The sequence below is a fragment of the Naumovozyma castellii genome, chromosome 4 (genome assembly GCF_000237345.1).
Source record: "Naumovozyma castellii chromosome 4, complete genome".
NCBI lineage: Eukaryota > Fungi > Ascomycota > Saccharomycetes > Saccharomycetales > Saccharomycetaceae > Naumovozyma > Naumovozyma castellii.
This window is the reverse complement of record NC_016494.1, coordinates 219,858-243,798: the sequence shown is the minus strand read 5'-3', so window position 1 is coordinate 243,798 and position 23,941 is coordinate 219,858. Positions and strand designations below refer to the sequence as shown.

At 37.8% G+C, this 23,941-nt stretch overlaps 13 protein-coding genes and 1 non-coding gene across 14 annotated transcripts; 11 read left to right on the top strand and 3 right to left on the bottom strand.

The window, feature by feature from the left end:
* Positions 1–528: 528 nt before the first annotated feature.
* Positions 529–2,889, top strand: SPC97 (gamma-tubulin-complex subunit SPC97; the record flags this gene model as incomplete). Its single annotated transcript, XM_003676029.1, has 1 exon — positions 529–2,889. The coding sequence occupies one exon, from the start codon at positions 529–531 to the stop codon at positions 2,887–2,889; it is 2,361 nt and encodes a 786-aa protein (XP_003676077.1).
* Positions 2,890–3,355: 466 nt separating this feature from the next.
* ENO2 (phosphopyruvate hydratase ENO2) lies at positions 3,356–4,750 on the top strand (the record flags this gene model as incomplete). Its single annotated transcript, XM_003676028.1, has 1 exon — positions 3,356–4,750. One exon carries the CDS (start codon positions 3,356–3,358, stop codon positions 4,748–4,750), a length of 1,395 nt encoding a protein of 464 aa, XP_003676076.1.
* A 318-nt stretch (positions 4,751–5,068) lies between these two features.
* CTR2 (low-affinity Cu transporter) lies at positions 5,069–5,539 on the top strand (the record flags this gene model as incomplete). The annotated part of the gene is made up of 1 exon (XM_003676027.1): positions 5,069–5,539. One exon carries the CDS (start codon positions 5,069–5,071, stop codon positions 5,537–5,539), a length of 471 nt encoding a protein of 156 aa, XP_003676075.1.
* Positions 5,540–6,022: 483 nt separating this feature from the next.
* On the top strand, positions 6,023–7,339 carry FMO1 (N,N-dimethylaniline monooxygenase; the record flags this gene model as incomplete). Its single annotated transcript, XM_003676026.1, has 1 exon — positions 6,023–7,339. One exon carries the CDS (start codon positions 6,023–6,025, stop codon positions 7,337–7,339), a length of 1,317 nt encoding a protein of 438 aa, XP_003676074.1.
* Positions 7,340–7,604: 265 nt separating this feature from the next.
* On the top strand, positions 7,605–9,821 carry STB5 (Stb5p; the record flags this gene model as incomplete). The annotated part of the gene is made up of 1 exon (XM_003676025.1): positions 7,605–9,821. The coding sequence occupies one exon, from the start codon at positions 7,605–7,607 to the stop codon at positions 9,819–9,821; it is 2,217 nt and encodes a 738-aa protein (XP_003676073.1).
* Positions 9,822–10,326: 505 nt separating this feature from the next.
* Positions 10,327–11,529, top strand: OYE2 (NADPH dehydrogenase; the record flags this gene model as incomplete). Its single annotated transcript, XM_003676024.1, has 1 exon — positions 10,327–11,529. The coding sequence occupies one exon, from the start codon at positions 10,327–10,329 to the stop codon at positions 11,527–11,529; it is 1,203 nt and encodes a 400-aa protein (XP_003676072.1).
* Positions 11,530–11,745: 216 nt separating this feature from the next.
* Positions 11,746–11,817, top strand: NCAS0Dtrna2T. The gene has a single exon. It is a non-coding gene; the product is annotated as a tRNA-Thr (tRNA).
* Positions 11,818–11,981: 164 nt separating this feature from the next.
* SVP26 (Svp26p) lies at positions 11,982–12,671 on the top strand (the record flags this gene model as incomplete). The annotated part of the gene is made up of 1 exon (XM_003676023.1): positions 11,982–12,671. The coding sequence occupies one exon, from the start codon at positions 11,982–11,984 to the stop codon at positions 12,669–12,671; it is 690 nt and encodes a 229-aa protein (XP_003676071.1).
* Positions 12,672–13,157: 486 nt separating this feature from the next.
* NCAS0D01260 (GATA-type transcription factor) lies at positions 13,158–14,153 on the top strand (the record flags this gene model as incomplete). Its single annotated transcript, XM_003676022.1, has 1 exon — positions 13,158–14,153. The coding sequence occupies one exon, from the start codon at positions 13,158–13,160 to the stop codon at positions 14,151–14,153; it is 996 nt and encodes a 331-aa protein (XP_003676070.1).
* Positions 14,154–14,306: 153 nt separating this feature from the next.
* On the bottom strand, positions 14,307–16,163 carry PSO2 (DNA cross-link repair protein PSO2; the record flags this gene model as incomplete). The annotated part of the gene is made up of 1 exon (XM_003676021.1): positions 14,307–16,163. One exon carries the CDS (start codon positions 16,161–16,163, stop codon positions 14,307–14,309), a length of 1,857 nt encoding a protein of 618 aa, XP_003676069.1.
* Positions 16,164–16,377: 214 nt separating this feature from the next.
* Positions 16,378–16,929, top strand: CIN4 (Arf family GTPase CIN4; the record flags this gene model as incomplete). Its single annotated transcript, XM_003676020.1, has 1 exon — positions 16,378–16,929. The coding sequence occupies one exon, from the start codon at positions 16,378–16,380 to the stop codon at positions 16,927–16,929; it is 552 nt and encodes a 183-aa protein (XP_003676068.1).
* Positions 16,930–17,137: 208 nt separating this feature from the next.
* On the top strand, positions 17,138–18,586 carry NCAS0D01230 (GSK family serine/threonine-protein kinase; the record flags this gene model as incomplete). The annotated part of the gene is made up of 1 exon (XM_003676019.1): positions 17,138–18,586. One exon carries the CDS (start codon positions 17,138–17,140, stop codon positions 18,584–18,586), a length of 1,449 nt encoding a protein of 482 aa, XP_003676067.1.
* Positions 18,587–18,889: 303 nt separating this feature from the next.
* NCAS0D01220 (NAD(P)-dependent alcohol dehydrogenase) lies at positions 18,890–19,978 on the bottom strand (the record flags this gene model as incomplete). The annotated part of the gene is made up of 1 exon (XM_003676018.1): positions 18,890–19,978. The coding sequence occupies one exon, from the start codon at positions 19,976–19,978 to the stop codon at positions 18,890–18,892; it is 1,089 nt and encodes a 362-aa protein (XP_003676066.1).
* A 397-nt stretch (positions 19,979–20,375) lies between these two features.
* Positions 20,376–23,006, bottom strand: NCAS0D01210 (uncharacterized protein; the record flags this gene model as incomplete). The annotated part of the gene is made up of 1 exon (XM_003676017.1): positions 20,376–23,006. One exon carries the CDS (start codon positions 23,004–23,006, stop codon positions 20,376–20,378), a length of 2,631 nt encoding a protein of 876 aa, XP_003676065.1.
* Positions 23,007–23,941: the final 935 nt, after the last annotated feature.

The following is a 23,941-nucleotide window of genomic DNA, read 5'->3' as shown; positions in this document are numbered from 1 at the left end:
CTTTAACTTTAAAAAAAAAAATTATTTATGTAATATTTTCAAAAAAGATTTTTCTTTGGTTTTCATTCGGATATGAATATGAATTTCCAAAGAAAATAGTAAATAACCCCAAAAATGTCAACTAAAACATACACTCCTTGAACGATTAGAAATTTAGTTCCATAGAGCACTTCTTACTTTTTTGCAATTTACTCCCCCGGAAAAATAATATTTTTCTAAGTAAGAGTAAGGAACTACTGTTTCCCTTCCTATCTTAAAAAGCTATAAAGATAATATCCTCTCTACATATGAATAGAAATTGCTAACTAGGTACTTGCTTGTAGGGCAATAACCCATCACACTCATGTTCGTTTGATGGATGGAGGAGTCTATCTGGCATATTATTTTGGCGATTCATTTCGCGACGGAGAGAAATAGAAAAACAAAAACATAAACACAAGAATTTCACAGATCCATCACTGCGGAATCTTTTAACAAAGCAATACAAATCTCCACCCTTCCTTCTGTAAAAGCTATTAACCATCAGTAATGGAGGTCATACAAATTGAAGACAGAGTTCAACTAGAAAAGTTGTCCGAACCAAGACCTATCCTGTCGAGACTGGTCAATTATGAACCTCTTTCTAATACACACCTAAAATTCAAACCTTTCCCTCTAAGTGAACTGTCCACCACAGAACAAATCAGAGATCAGGAGGCCCTTGTGGTTAGAGATCTTTTGAATGTCCTTATGGGGCTCGATGGATCATATATCCGTTACAATAATAGTTTTAATCCAATCAGTGGTGACATACCCGAATTTAGAATTGCTAAGAAGATGGATTCCTCCTTGAAAGCTTTGTGTAGTAGAGTGGTAAAATTGGGGAAACAATATTTTTTTCTTTGCAAATGCTTTGAAAAATGGTGCGATTTGCGCTATGGGATGACATTACAGAGACTAGGGTATGAAATTAGACAATTTATTCAACTGGACTATTTAAGGTTCGTGGAGAGTTTGGAAAGACAATTCAATGAGAATGCTACATTTTCCATTAGGGAATTTATTCAGAATATTAAAGATACAGAGGTTATTAAACAATTGGAATTATTATACACAATTTGTCATAAGATCGAGAAGGAAATGTATTTGCGAAGTAATGCTGACTTATTAGAAGAGGATTTTAACAATTTTATTAATGACTTGAGAGACGAATTACAATATAAAGAAGACATTATGTTAGCCACTGATACAAGCCTGTTACCCATTGCGAAAGGTGGTATTATCTTAAAGATTGTTCAAAAATCCATATCTGAAAATTTAGGAGATAGAAGCAGTGTAACTTTTCTGAAGTCACTCATTAACAACATAAGTCAGAACTACTGTCAAATATTACATGAATGGTTGACTCAGGGCCTATTAAATGACCCATATGATGAGTTTATGATATGTGATGCAATGAAAAATGTGGATACAAGTATTGCCAATTTAAAATTTGACGATCGTCTTTGGTTTACTCAATATCGTATCAGAAAGGATGGATTACTACCGAGATTTGAATCAAGAGAGGGCAACGAATTACTTTTCAAAGTTCTTATGACTGGGAAGTTACTGAATATAATCCGAATCAGTTATGATATCAATGAATTACCAATGAATGTCAATAATGGTGATATAATACCGAACTTTGTAGAATTACTGGAAGGAACAAATCTAGAACTCTATGTGAATCAATGGTATAATAGAGCAAACGAGTTATGCTTTAAACTTTATTTTGATGGTTATGATTTGCACTCATTTCTACAAAGTCTGCAAATGCAATATTTTGGTTATCACAATGGACATGGAATTTTAAAATTTTTACAGAGGAATATTGTGGATTTAGCCAGAAATTATAAAGGTGATACTACCAGTATTGAAAATAAATTATTTCAAATTTTTCTCAGTGAGAGAAAGAATTCATCAAATCATAATACATCAATGCAATTTCTCACTTTGGGATTTGATAAACAGCCCTTTAATGAGGTTATCCTACAATATGTGCAACAAGACATTTCAAGATTGAATGGAACACCTGATGATGATAATAGTGAAGAAATTTTGCACGCTCCCAATTTTAATAATTTACGTTCAATTCTTCTAAATGAAATAAATCATTCACCATCAACAAAAACTCAAGTCAAGAGTAATATTTACTATTTGCAGTTCAATATGCGAGTGCCCTATCCATTAAATATTATTGTCAACAGGACCTGTATTGATCAATTTCAAATCATATCACGTTATATCTATTTACTCCAATACCATTGTAAATTACTCGATGATATTTGGTTCGAAGTGAATAAAAATAAATTATGGAGATACCGTGGATATTCACCTGATGTACAACGGAATGTCATCAGAAAGAGCCGAGTCCTACACAGTAAGATGAATAATTTCTTCAAGAATGTGTTACAGTATTTTACTCAAAATGTGGTTGAAAGAGAAGCATCCCTGATGCTTTCCCTAAGGAACTCACCTAAATATATCAATGATTTCCAAAACCTAATTCAAGAATGTTTAACTAATATAATGACCAATTGTTGTCTTTCTCAACTAATGGAAATTCAATTACAGATGTTTGATATTGCTCACAAATTTTGCAAATTCATCATTACCCTAAGATCCAAATTGAACCAGGTAGATCCCAGATTACAATATCGATCCAACGACTATAGCCAGGAGGAGAGTAACACACCAGGATACGACGAGGATGAAGCTTTGAAACTAACCTCTGACCTCAGTGGATACATCAATGTAGTTTACACCGGGTTTGACCAACATGTGCAAGCCTTCATGGAGGGGCTCCATCACTTCTACGATAACAGAACAAGACTAAGAATCCGAGAGGATCGAAATGGACTCGGCGGCTAATTGAGACTACTAAAAGAAGATAAAACAAGAAGTTCGGAGTGTGTCTGGGTTCCACTAATTTTCGTCAGGACGGGCCGCCCGGACACCACACGGCGAAGCGTCTTGTTGCTCAGCTTCCACTAATTTTCCCGCCCGCTGGGTTTTGCGCGCTTAAATCGTTGCAAGGAGGATTCCAGGATCTCGGATAATGTCCAACACATGTTTGATGATATTCCTATTTGGGGAACCTGACGGTGATGGAAGTGGACGGAACAATGTGGAAGCCATGGTCCCACATTTCCATGGTTGCTTCGTAGACAATGAAATGTGCTGCGGTTGGTGATCAGTGAGTGCCATCAAGGTTAGTTAGGTCTCACCATCTGGCACTTTCTCTTATGTGGCATCTATTGATATAGCAAATTTCATATAAATGTATTGACTCAATTGGTTTTTTTCAAGATTGTATTAATTCTCTTTTATTTCTTTCATGCTTATTCAGTCTTATTCTAAATTCTTTCTAAGACCACAAGCAATTCATTGCATTAAATCAATTCATACACAATCAATAATGGCTGTCTCTAAAGTTTACGCTAGATCCGTCTACGACTCCCGTGGTAACCCAACCGTCGAAGTCGAAATCACCACTGAAAACGGTGTTTTCAGAGCTATGGTCCCATCTGGTGCTTCCACTGGTATCCACGAAGCTTTAGAAATGAGAGATGGTGACAAATCTAAATGGTTAGGTAAGGGTGTTTTGAACGCTGTTGCCAACGTTAACAACGTCATTGCTCCAGCTTTCGTTAAGGCTAACTTGGATGTTAAGAACCAACAAGCTGTTGATGATTTCTTAATCAACTTGGATGGTACTGCCAACAAGTCTAAGTTAGGTGCTAACGCTATCTTGGGTGTCTCTTTGGCCGCTGCCAGAGCCGCTGCTGCTGAAAAGAACGTCCCATTGTACCAACATTTGGCTGAAATCTCTGCTGCTAAGACCACTCCATACGTCTTGCCAGTTCCATTCTTGAACGTCTTGAACGGTGGTTCTCACGCTGGTGGTGCTTTGGCTCTACAAGAATTCATGATCGCTCCAACTGGTGCTAAGACCTTTGCTGAAGCTTTGAGAATGGGTTCCGAAGTTTACCACAACTTGAAGTCTTTGACCAAGAAGAGATACGGTTCTTCTGCCGGTAACGTCGGTGACGAAGGTGGTGTTGCTCCAAACATTCAAACTGCTGAAGAAGCTTTAGACTTGATCGTTGACTCTATCAAGGCTGCTGGTCACGAAGGTAAGATTCAAATCGGTTTAGACTGTGCCTCCTCTGAATTCTTCAAGGACGGTAAGTACGATTTGGACTTCAAGAACCCAGAATCCGACTCTTCTAAATGGTTAACTGGTCCACAATTAGCTGACTTGTACCACTCTTTGATGAAGAAGTACCCAATTGTTTCTATTGAAGATCCATTTGCTGAAGATGACTGGGAAGCTTGGTCTCATTTCTTCAAGACTGCTGGTATCCAAATTGTTGCTGATGATTTAACTGTCACCAACCCAGCTAGAATTGCCACTGCCATTGAAAAGAAGGCTGCTGACGCTTTGTTGTTGAAGGTTAACCAAATCGGTACCTTGTCTGAATCCATCAAGGCTGCTAACGACTCTTACGCCGCTGGCTGGGGTGTCATGGTTTCCCACAGATCTGGTGAAACTGAAGACACTTTCATTGCTGACTTGGTTGTTGGTTTGAGAACTGGTCAAATTAAGACTGGTGCTCCAGCTAGATCCGAAAGATTGGCCAAGTTGAACCAAATCTTGAGAATCGAAGAAGAATTAGGTGACAAGGCTGTCTTTGCCGGTGCCAACTTCCACACTGGTTTCAAGTTATAAGCTATTTCTAAATGATAATTTCTAAAATTCCCATTTTTATATATAGTTTATAGTTATTAACGCCTCTTTATGAATAAATAAATTTATAGGTTTAATTGATACATTTGATTTCCGTTAATATTGTAATACAACTTTTGATTACTTTTAAAGAAGAGTATAAGAAGTTATTAGTGGTAAATGTGCCATATGTCTAATTACGTAAACGAAAGGGTGCAGTTTCGAAACGCGTTTGAGAATCAAAACTTAATAGTTCCATAAATGCTTGGATGATAGCTCAGGTAAGATCACAACAATACAAGAGAAAAATAGATCGATACTATGAGTGTACACGAAGCACATGGACCACACGGTAAACACACAATGGAAATGGACATGGATGAAGATTCCTGTTCGATGAATATGCTTTTCACTTGGTCGTATAAGAACACGTGTGTCGTTTTCAGATGGTGGCACATCAGGTCATTTGCTGGATTAGTTGGTAGTTTCATTATGATTGCTTTACTAGCATACCTGTATGAGTATTTGAAATACCAACTATATAATTTCCAATGTATTCAAGAGAACCAGCCACTTGTAGCTGTATCCTCTTCTGCAAGAAGAAGAATTAAGATATATGAAGGTCTAGGATACGCACTACAAGTGGGATTTTCATTTATGTTGATGCTTGTTTTTATGACCTATAATGGGTGGTTAATGCTTGCTGTTGTGGTGGGTGCCTTTTTTGGTCATTATTCATGGAACTTACCGCCAAGTGCCATAACCGACCACAGCACGCTGGCATGTCATTGAGCATTTGCGCAATACTATTTTTTTTTCAATTTGAAGCTCAATAATAATTGCTTCAATAATGATCTACATACTCAAACACATATATTCACTAAGTTCAATAGCTCTATTTTATCTTTTAACAATGATTTGCGCAATGTGTCATTGCCAAAAAAGTCTCCGTTAACACCATTGAGAAAAGACAATACGTAGTGTCACACCGATAATAAATAAGACAGTCGTAGTCAAGTCTTCGGAACATTCGTGATTGCCACAGTTTACTATAGTTTATTTGATATCGAAAGTCAACCAGAGTCTCGGAATATTATCCGAGAACTCGGATCCACGTAATTCGGTGAATCCAAAAAAAAGGGAACCTAAATCTCGAAGTTTATCCATTCGAGAGATAAAGTATATAAGGTATCGCATATTTGGATGTGTTTGAGATGTACTTGAAACTGTTCTTAAATCCATTCATATAGAAATAATACAGTACAAACAAAGACAATGACAAAGAAATTAGCAATTATAGGTGCAGGACCAGGTGGGTTAGCAACGGCCCGTGTTTTCCTGGAAAACACTTCTGACTACGATATCACCATTTTTGAAAAGAATGCAGGTGTAGGTGGGTTATGGTATTATCCTGAAAATGACAGGAATGGCAGAGTTATGTATGACAATTTGGAAACAAACTTGGATAAAAGATTGATGCAGTTCAGTGGTTTTCCCTTCGAGGAAAAGGTACGTAAATTCCCATTGAGACAAGATGTTTGGAAATATTTAGAAGATTATTACCAGACTTTTATTGCCAAGAATGGTAGAGTACATTTACATTTCAATACTGAAGTTAAAAGTTTGGAAAAGGCCAATGATTGGATCGTTAAGACCATTGAAGTAAATGATAATAATAATAAAGATAAGGTTGAGAAAGTTTATGATTTTGATTACGTTGTGGTTGCCAATGGTCATTTTACTGTTCCATTTTTCCCCAAGCCAGTACCAGGATTCAAGGAATGGTTGGAAAACAAAGCTGTCTTGCATGCAAGCGAATTCCAAAATGGGTTATTTGCCAAAGGTAAGAATGTTGTTGTTGTTGGAAATGGAAGTTCCGGTACTGATATTGCCAACCAACTTTCCACATTGTCGGACAAGGTTTACAATAGTATCAACAAGGAAGTTGTCTCTGAGGAGGATCATTCACCAGATGATTTATTCAAAACAATCCCCAGAATCCAAAGTGTGGATTGGAGCAAACACAGTGTTACATTGGTGGATGGTGAGGTCATTGAAGGAATTGATTATTTACTATATGCGACCGGTTACTATTACGATTTCCCATTTGTCTTGGAGCCTGAAAAGAGAGCTGCATTACTCGGTAACGAAACCGAACAACATTCATTACATGTTGGCAGTCTATGGAAACAATTAATCTATGCTAAAGATTCCTCTTTGGCATTTTCGTTGATTCCATTGGGTATTGTCCCATTCCCGCTAGCCGAATTGCAAGCCTCAGTGATTGCCAAAGTATTTAACGGGAAAATCAAGGTGAATCCCGATTCCAAGAATGAAACCAATAAGAAATACGACACCGGGGAAGATATTGCTTATTACAGGGACTTACAATCCATCCTGGACAAGAATGGTGGTGCTGAGGACCCATTGCAACCGGTGAAATGGGACGCTGCCCTGGAAAAGCTCAGATACGACAGTGCCAACGATAAAGTGGAGAGAAACAAAATCCTATTCCACTATGCCGCCCAACTCAGGAGACAACACGAACCATATGGGATCCCAGACGTGACTTACACTGCCTCCAAGTTATAGAATATTATAGAATAGAATAGTGTATATAGCTTACGTAACCACAATAGGGGCGGGCAACCCCCGCTTTGAAAAGAAAAGCAAATTATTTTTAACTTTAGAGTTCAAACGCCGACTCCCGAAGCATGTTTACGTATAAAGCATTTTAGTACCGGTTGTTCGACAAACCCTTTCTCTTTAACCGCTCTTGCTCGATATCCTCTGACTTATCGTACAGATCACTAGAAGGAAACGAACCGTACTCGAGAGGACTTTGACATATAATCAAATGACTGAGATGCCACAACAACGGATGAAACCGGAATCATATTCGTGCTCCAGGTGTAGGAGGTTGAAGAAGAAATGTCCAAGACAGACTCCATCATGTGCAAATTGTGAAAAGGCTCATGCTACCTGTATCTATGTGGGAAGAGCACCAAGAAGAACTAAGAGAGAGTTAGAAGAGGCTAGACTCAGGGGTGAAATCATACCTCATAAGAAGCCGAGAAAACTATCTCAGGATGAAGAACTTAATGCTACAACAACCTCCGGTAGTTCACAGCAACTTCCGACCGCGGATTTCTCTGGGTTGCCCTCCATGAACGAAATCGTTAATTCAAGAACAAGTAGTGTTCCTAGGACAAGTATTAGTGTACATTCACCGGGGACGTCCACGACGAGCCCGGGACCCCCAGAAGGTGGGGTATCTTCTTTGATCTCTGCATTATCCTCTCTCCAGGGCACAGGATCACCATTTACGGCTTCAACAATGCACATTCCAATAGCTCGTCCGTCACCAGGTGCGATCTCCACCTTATTAAATCAAGCACCCTCATCAGAATTCGTATCTCCAACTTCAATGAAGGAACCCATACTTTCAACGGACCCTTCCCAAGCTCAACATCAACAACAGCACGAAGTGAAGTCGGATTTCCATCCCAAAGCAGAACCATTATTAAGTTTTTCACCGGTGGATCCAAAGTTAATCAATGGACAACGTGTGTCCAAATCAGAACCACATATTCTTCATCATTTTGAGTCCATACCAATTAAGGCCCCTGATATTGAAACGAGGACAATAACTAGTGTTTTCAAAGGGGGATTGATGACGCCTTGGATTCAAAGAGATGGTTCATATAAACCAATCGATCGTTCTTTATTAGATAGATTCATTGCAGCTTATTTCAAACATAATCATAGGTTATTCCCCATGATTGATAAAATTGCATTCTTAAATGAAGTCAGCACAATGACCAAATTCGAAAATATTGAAACGGATCATGATCCCATTTTTGTCTTTGAATTTTATATGATTATGGCAATTGGTTGTACTACATTGAGAAGGGCTGGTATGTTGAATATGGATGAAGAGGATTTAAGTGAACATCTTTCATACTTGGCCATGAAAAATTTCTCTCATGTAATGGAATTACAAAATATTGAAACATTAAGATGTTTACTATTGTTGGGGATTTATTCATTTTTCGAACCTAGGGGTTCCTCCTCATGGACCATTAGTGGTATAATTATGAGATTAACAATCTTCCTTGGTCTTAATCGTGTTTTGACTCCAAAGAAAATGAACATGATGTCTGCCGTGGAGGTGGAAGCTAGAAACAGAGTCTTTTGGAGTGCCTACTGTTTTGAAAGATTAGTATCCACTTGTCTTGGTAGATATTCAGCAATCGATGATGATGAAATTACCATTGACGTGCCTCGTCCATTGTATGAAGGTGAAAAGGATGAAATTGAAGTCACAAGAACAATGATTGCATTAAGGAAAATCGCTGGCCGTATCTTTAAGCAAGTTCATTCAGTTAGTGTCAGTCGTCAAAAATTAACCATGGAGGAAAGACAAGATATAATCAAAAATTTAAGAAAAGAACTCGATGACGTTTATATGAATGAGCAGGCCAAAATGGAGAAACATAATTCAATGAAATTGGATGAACCTGAACCACCTTCGTTTAATAATCCTAACATTGCCAACTCCATATCATATCATAGTTCTGATAATTGGTTATCAATGAGGTATGCTCAGTTACAAATTCTGTTGTACAGACCATCTACTTTAATTCCCAAGCCACCCATTGATTCATTAATGAATTTAGGTAATTTCTGTTTACAGGCATGGAAACACACGTACACACTTTACAAGGAGAAATTACTACCATTGAATTGGATTACATTATTTAGAACGTTGACGATTTGTAATACTATTCTTTACTGTCTTTGTCAATGGAGCATCGATTTAATTGAGAGTCAAATTGAAATTCAACAATGTGTGGAAATCTTGCAACATTTTGGTGAAAAGTGGATCTTTGCCAGCAGATGTGCCAATGTTTTCCAAAATATTAGTAATACGATTTTGGATATCAGTTTAAGTGCAGGTAAAGTTCCCAATATGGACAAATTGACGAGGGAATTATTTGGTGCCAGTGATGCCTACCAGGACATCCTGGACGAAAACAACGTGGACGTTTCCTGGGTGGACAAATTAATGTAATAAATTTAAACGGAACTCCGTTAATAATCATAACTACGTAATGATATAATATAGTATAATAAGATCTAATCTAATGTAATAACCGTAACAACCTAACCGCCGTCAGCTGCCATATATGACGTTTGGTATTCATGATTACCAATCTTGGCAGTGAGCTCTTAGTCAAAAAATTACGGCTTAAACATAATTGCTAAGCATCTTTGCCTCAGAAAAGGTCTGACAAATCAGTGCCAAAAAATAAGAAAAGAAATCCCGTATGCCGCGAACAGTACTGCGAGTGTATCTGAGGAAGCCACAGCGGTAATTGTTGACGGAAGCGGAAGCGGAAGAGACACGGATCCGTCATGGATGGCTTCTTTCTCAAATGCTGTGAAAAATTCCAGAACTGAAAAGATTATAAAAGGATGTTCATCATGGGACATTTCAATTAAAACATCAATTTGAATCTTATATTCCTTTTTTTGAACAACGATACATCAAACAACTACAAAACTAAAACACTACAATGCCTTTCGTCAAAGATTTTACTCCGGTTGCCCTAGGTGACACCAATTTATTCAAGCCAATTAAGATTGGTAACAACCAATTACAACATCGTGTTGTTCTTCCACCATTGACCAGAATGAGAGCCACTCACCCTGGTAATGTTCCAAACAAGGACTGGGCTGTTGAATACTACAACCAACGTTCTCAAAGACCAGGTACTTTGCTTATCACTGAAGGTGCCTTCATCTGTGCTCAAGCCGGTGGTTACGATAATGCCCCAGGTATCTGGTCCGATGAACAAGTGGAACAATGGAAGAAGATCTTTGCCAAGATCCACGAAAACAAATCTTTTGTTTGGGTTCAATTATGGGCTCTAGGTAGACAATCCTATGCTGATACTTTAGCTCGTGACGGTTTACGTTATGACTCTGCCTCTGACAACGTTTACATGGATGCTGAACAAGAAGAAAGAGCCAAGAAGGCTAACAACCCTCAACACGGTTTAACCAAGGAAGAAATTAAGGAATACATTAAGTGTTATGTTCATGCTGCTAAGAACTCTATTGCTGCTGGTGCCGATGGTGTGGAAATTCACAGTGCTAACGGTTATCTATTGAATCAATTTTTGGACCCAATCTCTAACAAGAGAACTGATGAATATGGTGGATCCATTGAAAACAGAGCTCGTTTCACTTTAGAAGTTGTTGATGCTCTTGTGGATGCTATTGGTGAAGATAAGGTTGGTGTTAGATTGTCTCCATACGGTACTTTCGGTACCATGTCTGGTGGTGCTGACCCAACTTTATTAGCTCAATATGCTTACGTTTTGGGTGAATTGGAAAAGAGAGCTAAGGCTGGTAAGCGTTTAGCTTTTGTTCATTTGGTGGAACCACGTGTTACCAACCCATTCTTAACTGAAGGTCAAGGTGAATACAATGACGGTACCAATGATTTCGCTTACTCCATCTGGAAGGGTGCTATCATTAGAGCCGGTAACTTGGCTTTACATCCAGAATCTGTTAAGCAAATGGTTGCTGATGACAGAACTTTGATCGGTTACGGTAGATTCTTTATTGCTAACCCAGATATTGTTGACAGATTAGAAAAGGGTCAACAATTCAACAAGTACGATAGAGATACTTTCTATGCTATGACTGCTCACGGTTACACTGATTATCCAACTTATGATGAAGCTATCAAGTTGGGTTGGGACAAGCAATAAATGGATTCGTTAAAAGCTTAGCGCATTGAGTTCATTTTTTACTGTCAACTATATAAAAAAAACAAACACAAATCATTTATAAATTTTAAATAAAATTATACAAAATCAATTCTTCAATAATAATAATACTTTGCAAAAATGGCTGATTTCAAGCAAATTTTTGATGGATGGAAGCATGATTTAAAAACACCAGGAAAAATTCAAATTTAACAATTGGCCTCCTTAGCTTAGTGGTAGAGCGCTGCACTTGTAATGCAGAGGTCGCTAGTTCAATTCTGGCAGGTGGCAATTATATTTTTTTTTGACCTTTCCCGTTCGTGTCGCGTCCGTTCAACGTCAATTTTTTTTTTTTAGATTTGAATGGGGGGACTGAAGGAATACAAGGCTTTGAAATATTTAAAGAGTTCATCTTGGACAACGACGGGAGAGAAGACGAGCGAGCGACCCTTACAATGATTCTTCAGATAATATCCATCCTCGGTACCATCTTTGGGTTCCTGTTTCTTACCCTTTCCATTGCGTCCGGATTATACTACATTAGTGAAGTTGTTGAAGAACACACGGAACCTACGAAACGATTCCTTACCAGGGCCATTTACACGATTGTTATCATCCAAACGCTCTTAATACTTCTGGACAAGTTCCCCTTCAAATTGTCATTGTTTTCCATTGCGTCGCATGTGCTATACTACCAAAACTTGAAGAAATTCCCCATGATTTCACTAACAGGCCCCACTTTCATTGGCAGTTGTGTTGCCGTGGTCTTGAACCATTACTTATGGTTTAAATATTTCAACAATCATGAAATTCCACCACAATTCAGGTTTGACCCGAACTATGTTCCGATGAGACGTGCTAATTTTTCCGAGGTGGCCTCCTTTTTCGCCATTTGCATCTGGTTCATCCCGTTTGCCCTCTTCGTTTCGCTATCCGCGAGCGATTACATCCTGCCCACTGCGAACGAGATTGAGAACAAGAAGCAAGATGTAGCCATGGGCGACGCCCTGAACGAGGGCCCCAAGCTGAGAAGAAGAACCATCGGGTTGGCGAGGATGGTTATCAACAAGATCCGCCAACAGATCTATTCCGTGGCGAGGGTGTTCGGGTACGAGATCGACCCTGCCTATGGGACGTTAGCCTAGAATGTACGTACGTATTTCATATAAGTCTAAAAGAAGGACAGGACAAGATCCGGTTTATCAGTATGTGTATGACGTATCGCGGGCTCCGAGCGGCGATTGGCTCGTGCGACGCGATGTTCCGAAAGGGGACAAATACATCGCTGCATTGTTTGTCGGTTTTTCGCTTTTCGCTTTGGGACAATGGCCACAGAGATCATAATGACGGGAATTCTCTAGGAATTCTCCAGAGCCGCACGATTGCGCAACGACAGCCTCTGACTTCATGCGGTCCAGTGTTGAGGCTGTCGCACAAGACGTTTTGAGGTTCGATGGACGTCGAGTCTGTCGGTCCCCAACAACCGTCTCTCGTGGACTCCCTCCTCGTATAAATACCCTGGCACGTACGGTGGTCAGAGCACACACCGTCTCTCTTGAACTTGATAACCCTTTCTCGCGGAAGGACTCACATATTTGCTGCGAACCACTCGACAACTCGACAATCCCATTATGCCTACCGTTCACTTCCCTGCTTATGCTCTCACCGGTGGTCCCAACATGAACGGGACAGGTGGTAGTGCTAAACCCGGTGTTGCTAGCGGCGCATGCCCCATGAATACCGCAAACTACTATGCTGCCCAGACCCAACCAAGAGTGGTGCCCAAGCTGCCCAATACTCAAACTTATCTCAATCCTTCTGCAGAACAAAATAACTACACTTATCAAAACACATTCCCTTATAGCGACACGTTGAACAATCGTTACTGCTATTATTACGCCGCCATTCAACCACCAGTGCAAAATCATAACCAGTACATTCCGGCCCCGCCACCACCTTCGAGGTCCAATGTCTCGTCTTTCCAACCAAGTAACAATATTATTACAGAACCTTCGTCCTTACCGGTTTCACCAAGAACAAGAAAGTTTCCAAGGACCCCGGAAACATCACCGGTAAATGGAACCACGGATTTACAATACAAAAATTTACCACCAGAATCCGCCAATCATCCTATACTTTCACCAATTTCTTACTCAAATTTCAAAAACCATAATGATAATATTCCATTGCCCTCCATTCATAATTTATTTGGACAGGTCCCAATGAATTATACTTCCCCTAATGATTGGTCAACTCCGACATTTGATACGTCAAGAGTCGCAATGGCCTCTCACGTTCCTAGCAGCACATTGGTGAAACTGCCCGGATTCAATTCAATCTTAAAACATGGTAAAAAGCATAATATTACCAAACCCCCTACAAAGCAAAAGTCAAGAAGTTACAATCGCCTAGTTAGATCATTTAATTCAGATGTTACAATGTGTACACATTGCAAAGAGATAGACACTCCAGAATGGAGACGCGGTCCCGATGGATGCAGAACCTTATGTAATGCATGTGGAATATTTTACAGGAAACTTTTGGGTAGATTTTCAAAAGAGGAAGCAAATTTAAAGATGCAAACACAAAAATTAATCAATCCACATGATCGAAGAATACGAAACTGAGGTCTTCATTTTATTTCTGTTTTTCGTTTTTCGCTATAATTCGTTCCAAAAAAAAAAAGAAAGAAAGCAAAGTTTAATAATACGTTATATATATATACTCAGTTCGTTACAATAGTCTATATTCTTCTTCTTCTATATTTTATTTTATTTTATTTAATTAAATTTGGATTTTCTAATTATTTCCCACGATTTAAACCAATTCCGCATCTCATTCAATTGTTCCAAATTATTCAAATTTACAGTAGCCAAGATTTCATCACAATCCACTTGACTACCAAATGAACACAATTCTTTAAAACTACTATGCTCCGAATACGGGATCTTAAATATTTGAAACCTTTCATATTTCTTATACTGTTTCGTAATCCAATCTATCGACATTTCATCATCTTCCCTCTTGCCGCCCTCAATAATACCTCTGACAAACTCTACTCGATCATTCATATTCTCAAAAGTTTGTTTACCTTTATACCTATTACTGAAAGTCCACCCAGTGGGGACAAACCCGACAACATCATCAAATCCACATTGATCGGGGAAACTTTTCAAATAATCTTCAACGGTTTCCTTACATTGCAATACGGAAAGTGATACAATATGAATATTACATTGCGACATATCTTCACGGTCAGATGTGAATCTTTCATCTTGAGCAAATAATTTACCTCTTACCGCATTACCATTCATGAATATCTTGTTGTATGTGCCCAGGGGTAAATGACTTTGAATTTCCAAGCCAATTTTCTCCTTCCCCAAAGAGTATGAACCAATAAGAAATAATACACTACTTTGTGGTCTTGACCTCTTTTTATTTTGGCTTTTCATAAAGGAAAAAATGGATTTTTGATCATCACCAAATAATTTCTTCAATCCAATCTCCATGACATCTTTAGCAAATTGTCCAGTGGTTTCCACCACAGAATCCTGTCGAGGGAACCTATACCATGAATCCAAATACGTCGTATCCAAATAAACTTGATCGTAATGACCCAATGACATTACGTTACTCAACACTTGATTATTACATCTGAAATCACCCGTATGTAATACTCTCTTGTTTAATGTATTCATTGATTGAGAATCCCATTCTTCAAAAACAAAAATTAATGAACCGGGACAATGGAATGCATCGTATGATATCACTGAAATTGTATCAGTGATCCATTCCCTCTGTGCAATGTGTAATTCTTTAATCATTTCAGGTGCAAAATCATATCTCCATTGTAATAGCAGAGATGTTTCCGGTGAACAGAAAATGGTACCTTGATTCCATGATTTGACAAGACCAATGGTATGATCTGAATGGAAATGAGATAGGAAGTATTGTGAGATTGTTGGTTTGGAACTGTAATTGAATCCATCAACGACAAGTTCATGGTTGGAAGTGGGGAAACTTATAATCTTAATGGAGGGCAAGGGAGGTCGTTCCTTTAGTAGTCTTGGTTTCTGACTTTTCTTCTTCTTTTGTTTCAGCTTATGTACCTTTTCCACAGGTAATGATTCTAGACACGTCTCTGCATGGGCTTCTCTTTGGTATAATTCCAAATTCGATAGGTCTTTATTACATATGGGGCATGGGAAACTTTGGTGATGCCGTATTGGCGACGTAGCAAGTGTTTGATCTGTTTCAATAATTTCCGTTTCCTGTTCATCTATTTCAATTATACTAATATCTTGATTTTTCGAATCGTCATCTATTTCTATTACTTCTTCATCATCCTCCTGCTCTTCATCAGTTTCCACAAATAATTGCTTAACATCATTCTCATCATCTTCAATAAGGATGGGATAGCTGGGAGTAAGGTCTATAGTGGTTGAATTTTCCCTAGTAATGGAAATTTTTGATCTATTCTTCACAGCAAGTTGAGATGCGGTAGGTATATCAAATTCGAATAATTTTCTTTGTTTCTTCGAACCATTTTTCTTATTGTTCATGTGAATCTTAGCGGAAGAAGACCATTTCACATCTGTTCTTTTCAAATGTACTATAGAACGCGGTCTCTTGGACATTATGGCTCCCGTAAACCTTTGTAGAAATGGACTCTTGTTCAAATCAGATGAAGTTGAAATATTATCTTTTCAGATGCTGGAAAACTATGTTCCGAAAATTCGGACCACTTTCGGAATAGCCTTGAAAAAAAGCTAACACACAACATTGAAATTTCACATCTCATCTCATCTCATCTCATTGAGGATCATCAATAGGGCAAAGACAAAGCAAGAAATGGGACTACTCACGATTATCAAGAAACAGAAACGCAAGGATAAAGAATTGAAATGCCTAATCTTGGGACTAGACAACTCAGGAAAGTCCACTTTAGTCAACAAACTTTTACCTGAAGAGGAAAGATCGCAGGTGGAAATCACTCCCACTATAGGGTTCCAGATCGTTAATTTCAATCATGGAGGGTACACGATCTCCATGTGGGACATCGGTGGGCAAACTACGTTGAGACCATTTTGGGATAATTATTTCGACAAGATGGAAGCACTTGTTTGGTGTGTGGACGTGAGTGCACCTTCCCGGTTCCAGGAATCGTTACGGGAGTTGTCTCAATTGCTCAATTTGGACCGGACTGTGGAATCTGGGGAGACTCTACCTTTCAAGCTCATTGTGGTGCTGAACAAGATAGATCTGGTTGACTGGAACAGTGTAGAGGGCCAGTTAGACTCACTATTAAGTACTCATCTCGAGGGCATCGAGTATGTGTCGTTAGCAGTGTCTGCTTTGAATGGTCAGGGCACTATGGAGTTGGCAACCCTACTCTTGCCCTAGGGTTGACAGCTGACGTAATCCCGGCCCAATGTGTCCCGAAGTGGTGGGGTATCTTATTTTCCCCAGATCTGTGCGTCGGTGGGGTGGGGTCCATTGACCGTTATAGGGATGAGAGTGGGAGGCAACCTGTGTTTATATAACCGGCTGTCGTTGCTCTGCCATTGACATTGACACTAACGTCTGACACAAACAAACAAGCGAACATATCATGACAACGCTCATCTCCGCACTCTCGGGCATATTCAACCATCCACATCCAAGGACAGCCTCAATTGACGGTTCCTCCTCTCTCACGGAAAAGACAACGAGAATAAGGACAAATTCTGACTTTTCCTCCAAGTCAATTGTCCCACCTGCACAGAAGAAGACTAAACAAGGGCAGACTGAAGGATTGGATAATAGGGCACCCAATAATAATGCACAATACATTAATAATATTATCTCGGAAGTGACACAGAAATTGGGTTCCATTGAAGAGGCAAATGAAAATATCGACATGATACAACCACACAATAAAGTATCGAGAACCTCCTCAAATGAGAAGATAACTGGTGGTGGTGGTGCTAACCAGAAAAAGGCCGTTTCTGTAAAAGTACAAAAGATTATAGCTAATAGTACAACGGTTCCAAACGTATTTGTTAAGAGAGTTCAATACGGGAATAATAGAGGAAGGGATGCAAATGGACTGCCCTATAAGGATATAGCATACAAGACTTTAGAAATTCAAGGTTCAGGTTCATTTGGACTCGTGCTGAAAGCCAAAACATTACATAATGGAGAAATTGTGGCCCTGAAAAAGATAATTCAAAATAAAAAGTTTAAAAATAGAGAATTGCACATGTTGAGATTATTAGATCATCCAAATATAATAAGTTTGAAATATTTCTTTGTGGAACCCATTGATAATGATGAGAGCTATTTGAATTTGATTTTTGAATTTGTGCCATTATCATTGTATCAAAGGATACGCCAAGTAGCCACGACTACTTCATCCGTGCAACCTTCTCACAAATTAGAATTCAAATGTTACATGTGGCAGATATTCAAGGCATTAGATTATCTTCATAATGAGGTAAACATATGTCATCGAGATATCAAACCACAAAATATTCTTATAGATCCCATGGATTGGTCATTAAAGATTTGTGATTTTGGTTCTGCTAAGAGATTGAACCCTCATGATAAGAACGTTTCATTCATTTGTTCCAGATTTTATAGAGCTCCTGAATTAATATTGGGGGCCATACAATATACAAATTCTATTGACCTTTGGTCAACTGGTTGTGTCTTTGCTGAATTATTATTGTTAAAACCTTTCTTTGCAGGGAAGAGTGATACTGATCAAATTGTGGAAATTATAAGAATTTTGGGAACCCCAACTTTGAAAGATATAATCTCCATGAATGAAAATTATAAAGATTATAGATTTCCTAGAATTCATGGAATTTCATGGTCCAGGTTATTCAGTGATAAAGTGGAAAAATCAGCAATAGATTTACTTGATAAGATATTAAGATATGACCCCACTGAAAGAATTGATTCTTCAAAATGCCTAATTCATCCTTATTTTGACGATTTGAAATGTTTATCCAATAGAATATCTAATGAGGAGAAATGTATTGTTGAAAAATTAAACCTTTTTCCAATAATTACTTAGTTAGCTAAATATATATGCGTGTACCTATATTCAATAACAATCATATAAATAGAGGTTGATCAAAATACTCATTTTTCAAAAGAACTGTGAAAGCTTACCTATGACCAGCACCACCATGCAATTACCGATCCTTTCTTCTTTCTTATTAAATACTGTTCAACAAGACGAAATTACAACAGAAAATTAAATTTTTAAATTATAGACTTTTGAATATATATCACTTTCGAAAGCTGCATATATCCCATCAATTTTTCTATTCCACTTCATATGGAGAATTTAAAGCCTGCTTATCCCTCTGTTATTTTATTGGTTTTGGCTAAACTCTTTGTCATAATCCACCATGGTAAATCTGTACCTGACGTCACCCTTGTCCATTCTATCAAAAGCTTCATGAACACCCTTTTCACCAATTGGGATAGTTTCAATCCAAATTCTTAAGTTCTTTTCAGATACCAACTTTAGTAAAGTTTTCAATTCCTTGATACTACCTAAATGACTATTAGAAATGGAAACTCCCTTCAAGCCAAATGGCTTCAATTTCAATACTTGGCTCATTTCAGGAATGGAGATAGAAACAATCCTTCCACCAATTTTCATAGTGTGTGGAACAACATCAAAATCAATGTCAGTTAGTGAGTTTGCACAAACAACAATCAAATCAAAAGTATCATAATATTTGGTCCCCCAATCTGGCTCTTCCTTAGTGGCAATGAAATGGTGAGCTCCCAATTTGAAAGCATCATCTTTCTTTTTAGAAGTACGGGAAATGGCATATACTTCAGCACCCATAGCATTTGCAAAGATCACACCTTGATGACCAATACCACCAATACCAACGATCCCAACTTTCTTACCTGGACCACAACCATTTCTTAACAAAGGTGAAAATACTGTTAACCCCCCACAAAGCAAAGGAGCTGCATATTCAGAGGGAATGTTTTCTGGAATAGGTACTACGAAATGTTCATGAACTCTTACAAAATCGGCATACCCACCTTTAGAAATATAACCATCAGGATATTCACCACCATAAGTTGCAACCCATTTTGGACAATAAGACTCATTATCAGTCTTACAACGATTACATTCCAAACAAGAGAATACCTGAGCACCGACACCAACACGATCACCAACCTTTAAGCCATTATCACAGCGGTCCCCAACCTTGACGACTCTTCCGACAATTTCATGACCTACCACCAATGGCGTGGGAATGTTACCCCAATGACCTGAGGCTGCATGAATATCTGACCCACACACACCACAACACTCTACTTTGATTTGAATATCGTGGTCATTGAAAGTTTTTGCTTTGAATTGGATCTTTTTGGGATTTTTCCAATCATTGTAGTCTTGTACTGCTATACCATGAAATAAATTTTCTTCTGACATCTTACCTTACCTTATCGTATCTGTTTGTATATTAGAGTCGACACAAGAAGAGACAACTAATTCTCATGGAGCTGAGAATGTAAATACATATATATCCCTAGATTGCAACGTTATCTCGAGACTCGAATTTGAATCTTATGTAAGTATGCGAGACGGAAGCGGAACAATAGACGGCAACCAAACTCCGCTTCAGAAAGAAACGCTGCAATGTATGGGTGTTTTTACGGGCTTAAAGTTACTATAACCATGGCGTCTCACTAAAGTCAATTAAAGACAGACCGTTGTAATACATAAAGCCCAATTGTTTAGTTTAATTTGTTCTGCAGGTATGTATATATTCATGAATACGGTAATTAAATTAAAGAGAACAGGTTTAAGTTGACAACACAACGATACATCATGGTTTTTCTTTGGAGTTGAGTTTCTTTGTCAGGCTTAACGCATCAGTTAAAGTGCAATCTGTAATGTTGATTGAATCCAATCGTAGGCGTAATAAGAATGATCTTATAACGCAAAGATCCTCAAACACCTGATCAGAAAGTTGATTTCTTCGTTGCTCAGATATCTGTGCTGCTAAACTAAACAACCTTTCTGCATGAATTGACGTAGATGGTAAACTGTTGAATAACCGGTTAGCAAAAGATAAAAGTGGGAAGTAACCTTTATATTTCGACCAAAATATCCTATCAGCCCCCACAATTACCTGAACTTGTTGACCAAACTCAGACCAATCTTCATTTGAATGTTGTTTTGAGAATTCACGAATACATTCTTCAATCGAGCTCAAAGCAAGTTCACGGTATTGTTCAAGTTCGGTCTTAATTTTTTCTTGCAAGTCACCCTTGATACTAAATTCGTCAAACGGTTCATTTATGTCATTACCTTCTCCTTCTTGTATCCCAGATAAGTTATCCAAATAGTCGGCGGCATTAAAGTCCTCTCCAAAGCTGGAATTAGTATCTGTTTTTTCTCTATCTCCAAACGAACTATAGGATATATTCAAAAACGGTACTAATATAGTAGCCAATTTTTGCGATATCACACGGGAAACATGCTCTCTTTTCTTAATATCCTTATTAGTTGGAACAAAATGCTGTACAAAAACCGGATTGTTGACAAATGTAATGTTTAAATAAGAAGATAATAAGCAATCTTCCATGTTAATGTACATTTCATAATAACTATCCATCCTTTGCTTAAAACGAATGAAGCAAGAGAAATGTCTGTATTTTGTGTTTGAACTTTTAATTTTATCAACAAACATTTTATCAGTAAGATTCTTGTAGGAAACAAGTAATGGAAGAGTACTCTTCACGGTGCAGGCATCATTAGAAAGCATTTCGCAAACCGATTGAAAGGGTAATAAAATTTCTGTCAAATCTTCAATTAAAATAAAGTCATCCTCTTCAAGGAATCCACCAAGCTCCACGCTTTTGTTTAGTTCCATCAGTACAGGCTTTAATTCATATAGCCTGGTTAGAACTTCTAGAGCTGATAAACGTCTTGTTTTAGTGTATATTTTCAGTGCTAAAGGTTCTCCCATGTACGATTTCTTGTGCTTTTCACATAATGTACGGTACAGCTCTTGGTTGCTGCGGCTAGTTTTGATATCAAGAACAAGCTGGTTGTTTTTCTTCAAAATTACATCGCCAGTTAGGAAGGTGAGGAGGTCACTACTCTCAGCTTCATTTTTGGCAGAAATATTTTTAGTATCATTCGATAAAAGAAATTCGGTAAAAATATCTTGCTTTATAACGCCACTCCTTGAACCATCAGATTTTAATTGATATTTCATTGCAGCTAGCTCAAAAATTTCTGATTCACGTTCAGAATCTATGTCTCCGAAACCACTCTTTGCAACCATATCAAAGAGGGTACTGTTCATGGTATTTGCACTATTAAATAAACAAGGAACATGGTCAAGGAAATGGGATGACAATAAGTCATTGTTTGCAAGTTGTTTTGGGACCTTTAATATATTAGTAGCATTGTCAGTTGACATACCTACCGTAATTGTACTCAAGCCGGCGTACGTATTAAAGATTTTTGCGAGTTGATTATTTATGTCGACTTTTTTGCCGGAAGGTGATCTATCCATTTTGATGAGAAAAGGAAGTTGCTTCCCTTCTTTCTCATCATACGTAACAAGTGAAACACCCAGGTAGTTGGTTATCTTATGGTTAGACCAATGATCAAAGACAAGTGACATGAAAGTGACATTTCCAAGTTCTTTTAACCTCTCAGCAAGTGTAAAAGGAAAATTATATTTCTTAGTAAAGGTCTTTTTTTCCAATAAGTAGGCCGAAGAAGCTATCTCACTTTTCCAAAAATAATCAATATCTTTTACCGTCGTATTTATATAACTGCACATACTAGATTTGTTCAATGTTAGATGCTCTGTTCTTGAATTTTCATTGTTATCAGGCTCTAAATTCATGCACGAAAATATCCTTCGCGATGTCTTGGATGAGATCCAGTTAAGAGAGAGACGGAATTCCAAAGTCATTTGAATGGCTATATCAAAATATGTAAGCTTCCTTAAATGTTGATTTAGTTTCCTATTCCCATCTTTTTTCTTTTTGCATATCTCTTTAATTGTCTTTTCATCATTTAAATTGCCATGAAAGTGATCAGGTGGGTTACTACAGCTGTTTCTCAAATGACTTTCAGCAGGCTCAGAATTATATCTTGCTTTCTCTTTATCACAATTAAAAATTTTATGACAATTATTACATTTTAAAATCGAATAGTTTTTCTTATTTTGCTTGAAGTATTTCCAAACGCTATTTTTCCCTTTGCTGTCGATACGTACCCATTCTGGATCTTCAAACTGAAGTAAATGGTCAGGAGGTAATACCAGTTCCTTGATAATTTTTCTTCTCTTGTTTGTTGGGGTGGAGAAGCAATTATCACTTGTCAAACTAGATTCTTCAGAGATAGAGATATCTTCACTATCTACCTGTGATAAAACTAATTTTGAGCTAGCATTATCCGTAGGTGGACTATCAGGTATATTATGGCTCAGCATATGCGTTTGCGTTCTGTTTTGAGGATACAGAAGGCTAATTTTTTTATTTCTGAGGAAAGAGTATAAAATATATTGCTTTGTTTATTATTGACATCGAGTAACGCGAAAGAAACTTGTTTTCGAGGCAAAACATTTCGCGCTATTTGTTTATTTTCTAAGGGCATAAACCGACAACAAAGATTCACTAATATCAAAGAGGAAACTTCAGAAGAAGGAATTATTTTAGAAGGTGATACGGATTCAATAGGAGGAACGAAGAGGGAGGAAAGGGAAAGACAGACTGAGAAGGAATGCATTCAGAATCCATCCCAGGGATAACTGTTAATCGTGCTAGATAGTGGTAGTGATATTATAAATACATCTGGAGTAAACTTTTTTCTTCTCAGTCTTTTCACCTCACCTCTTTCTTTTTTACCCTTCCTTCTTGTTTATATATCTTTCTCATCAATGTGTCCATCGCTGATTTGAAGACTGTCGTTGTCTTCAAGCACAATTTTCTTTTTCTTCTCAATAATAATTGAGGTAGAAAGAGAATTTGAAGATTTTTTTTGTAAAAACTAAAAAAGTAGCAAAAGACTAACCTCCAGTTCAAAAAAGGACATGAAAATAAGACAGCGTCTCTAGCCTTTAAAAATGCTGACTTTCTTTAAATACTTCCGAGAGTTGGTCGTCTGGATGTCTTACCCCAAAATTCTTATTCGCAGCGCTTACATGTTAATATGGAGGCAAATATTAAAAGTGAAGAATGGTATACCAACGAGTGAACATGTTGGAAGGTAAATACCCAATTAAACCAAGAGTATATTGTTAAAAACTGACATGTGTCCCTGTATGGAATGCCACTTGCAAAAAAGAATAGATATCTTTATATAACACATTATAATATCCCCAAACGCCTCCCAATATATACAGTGTGCTAATAATATTTCATCGAA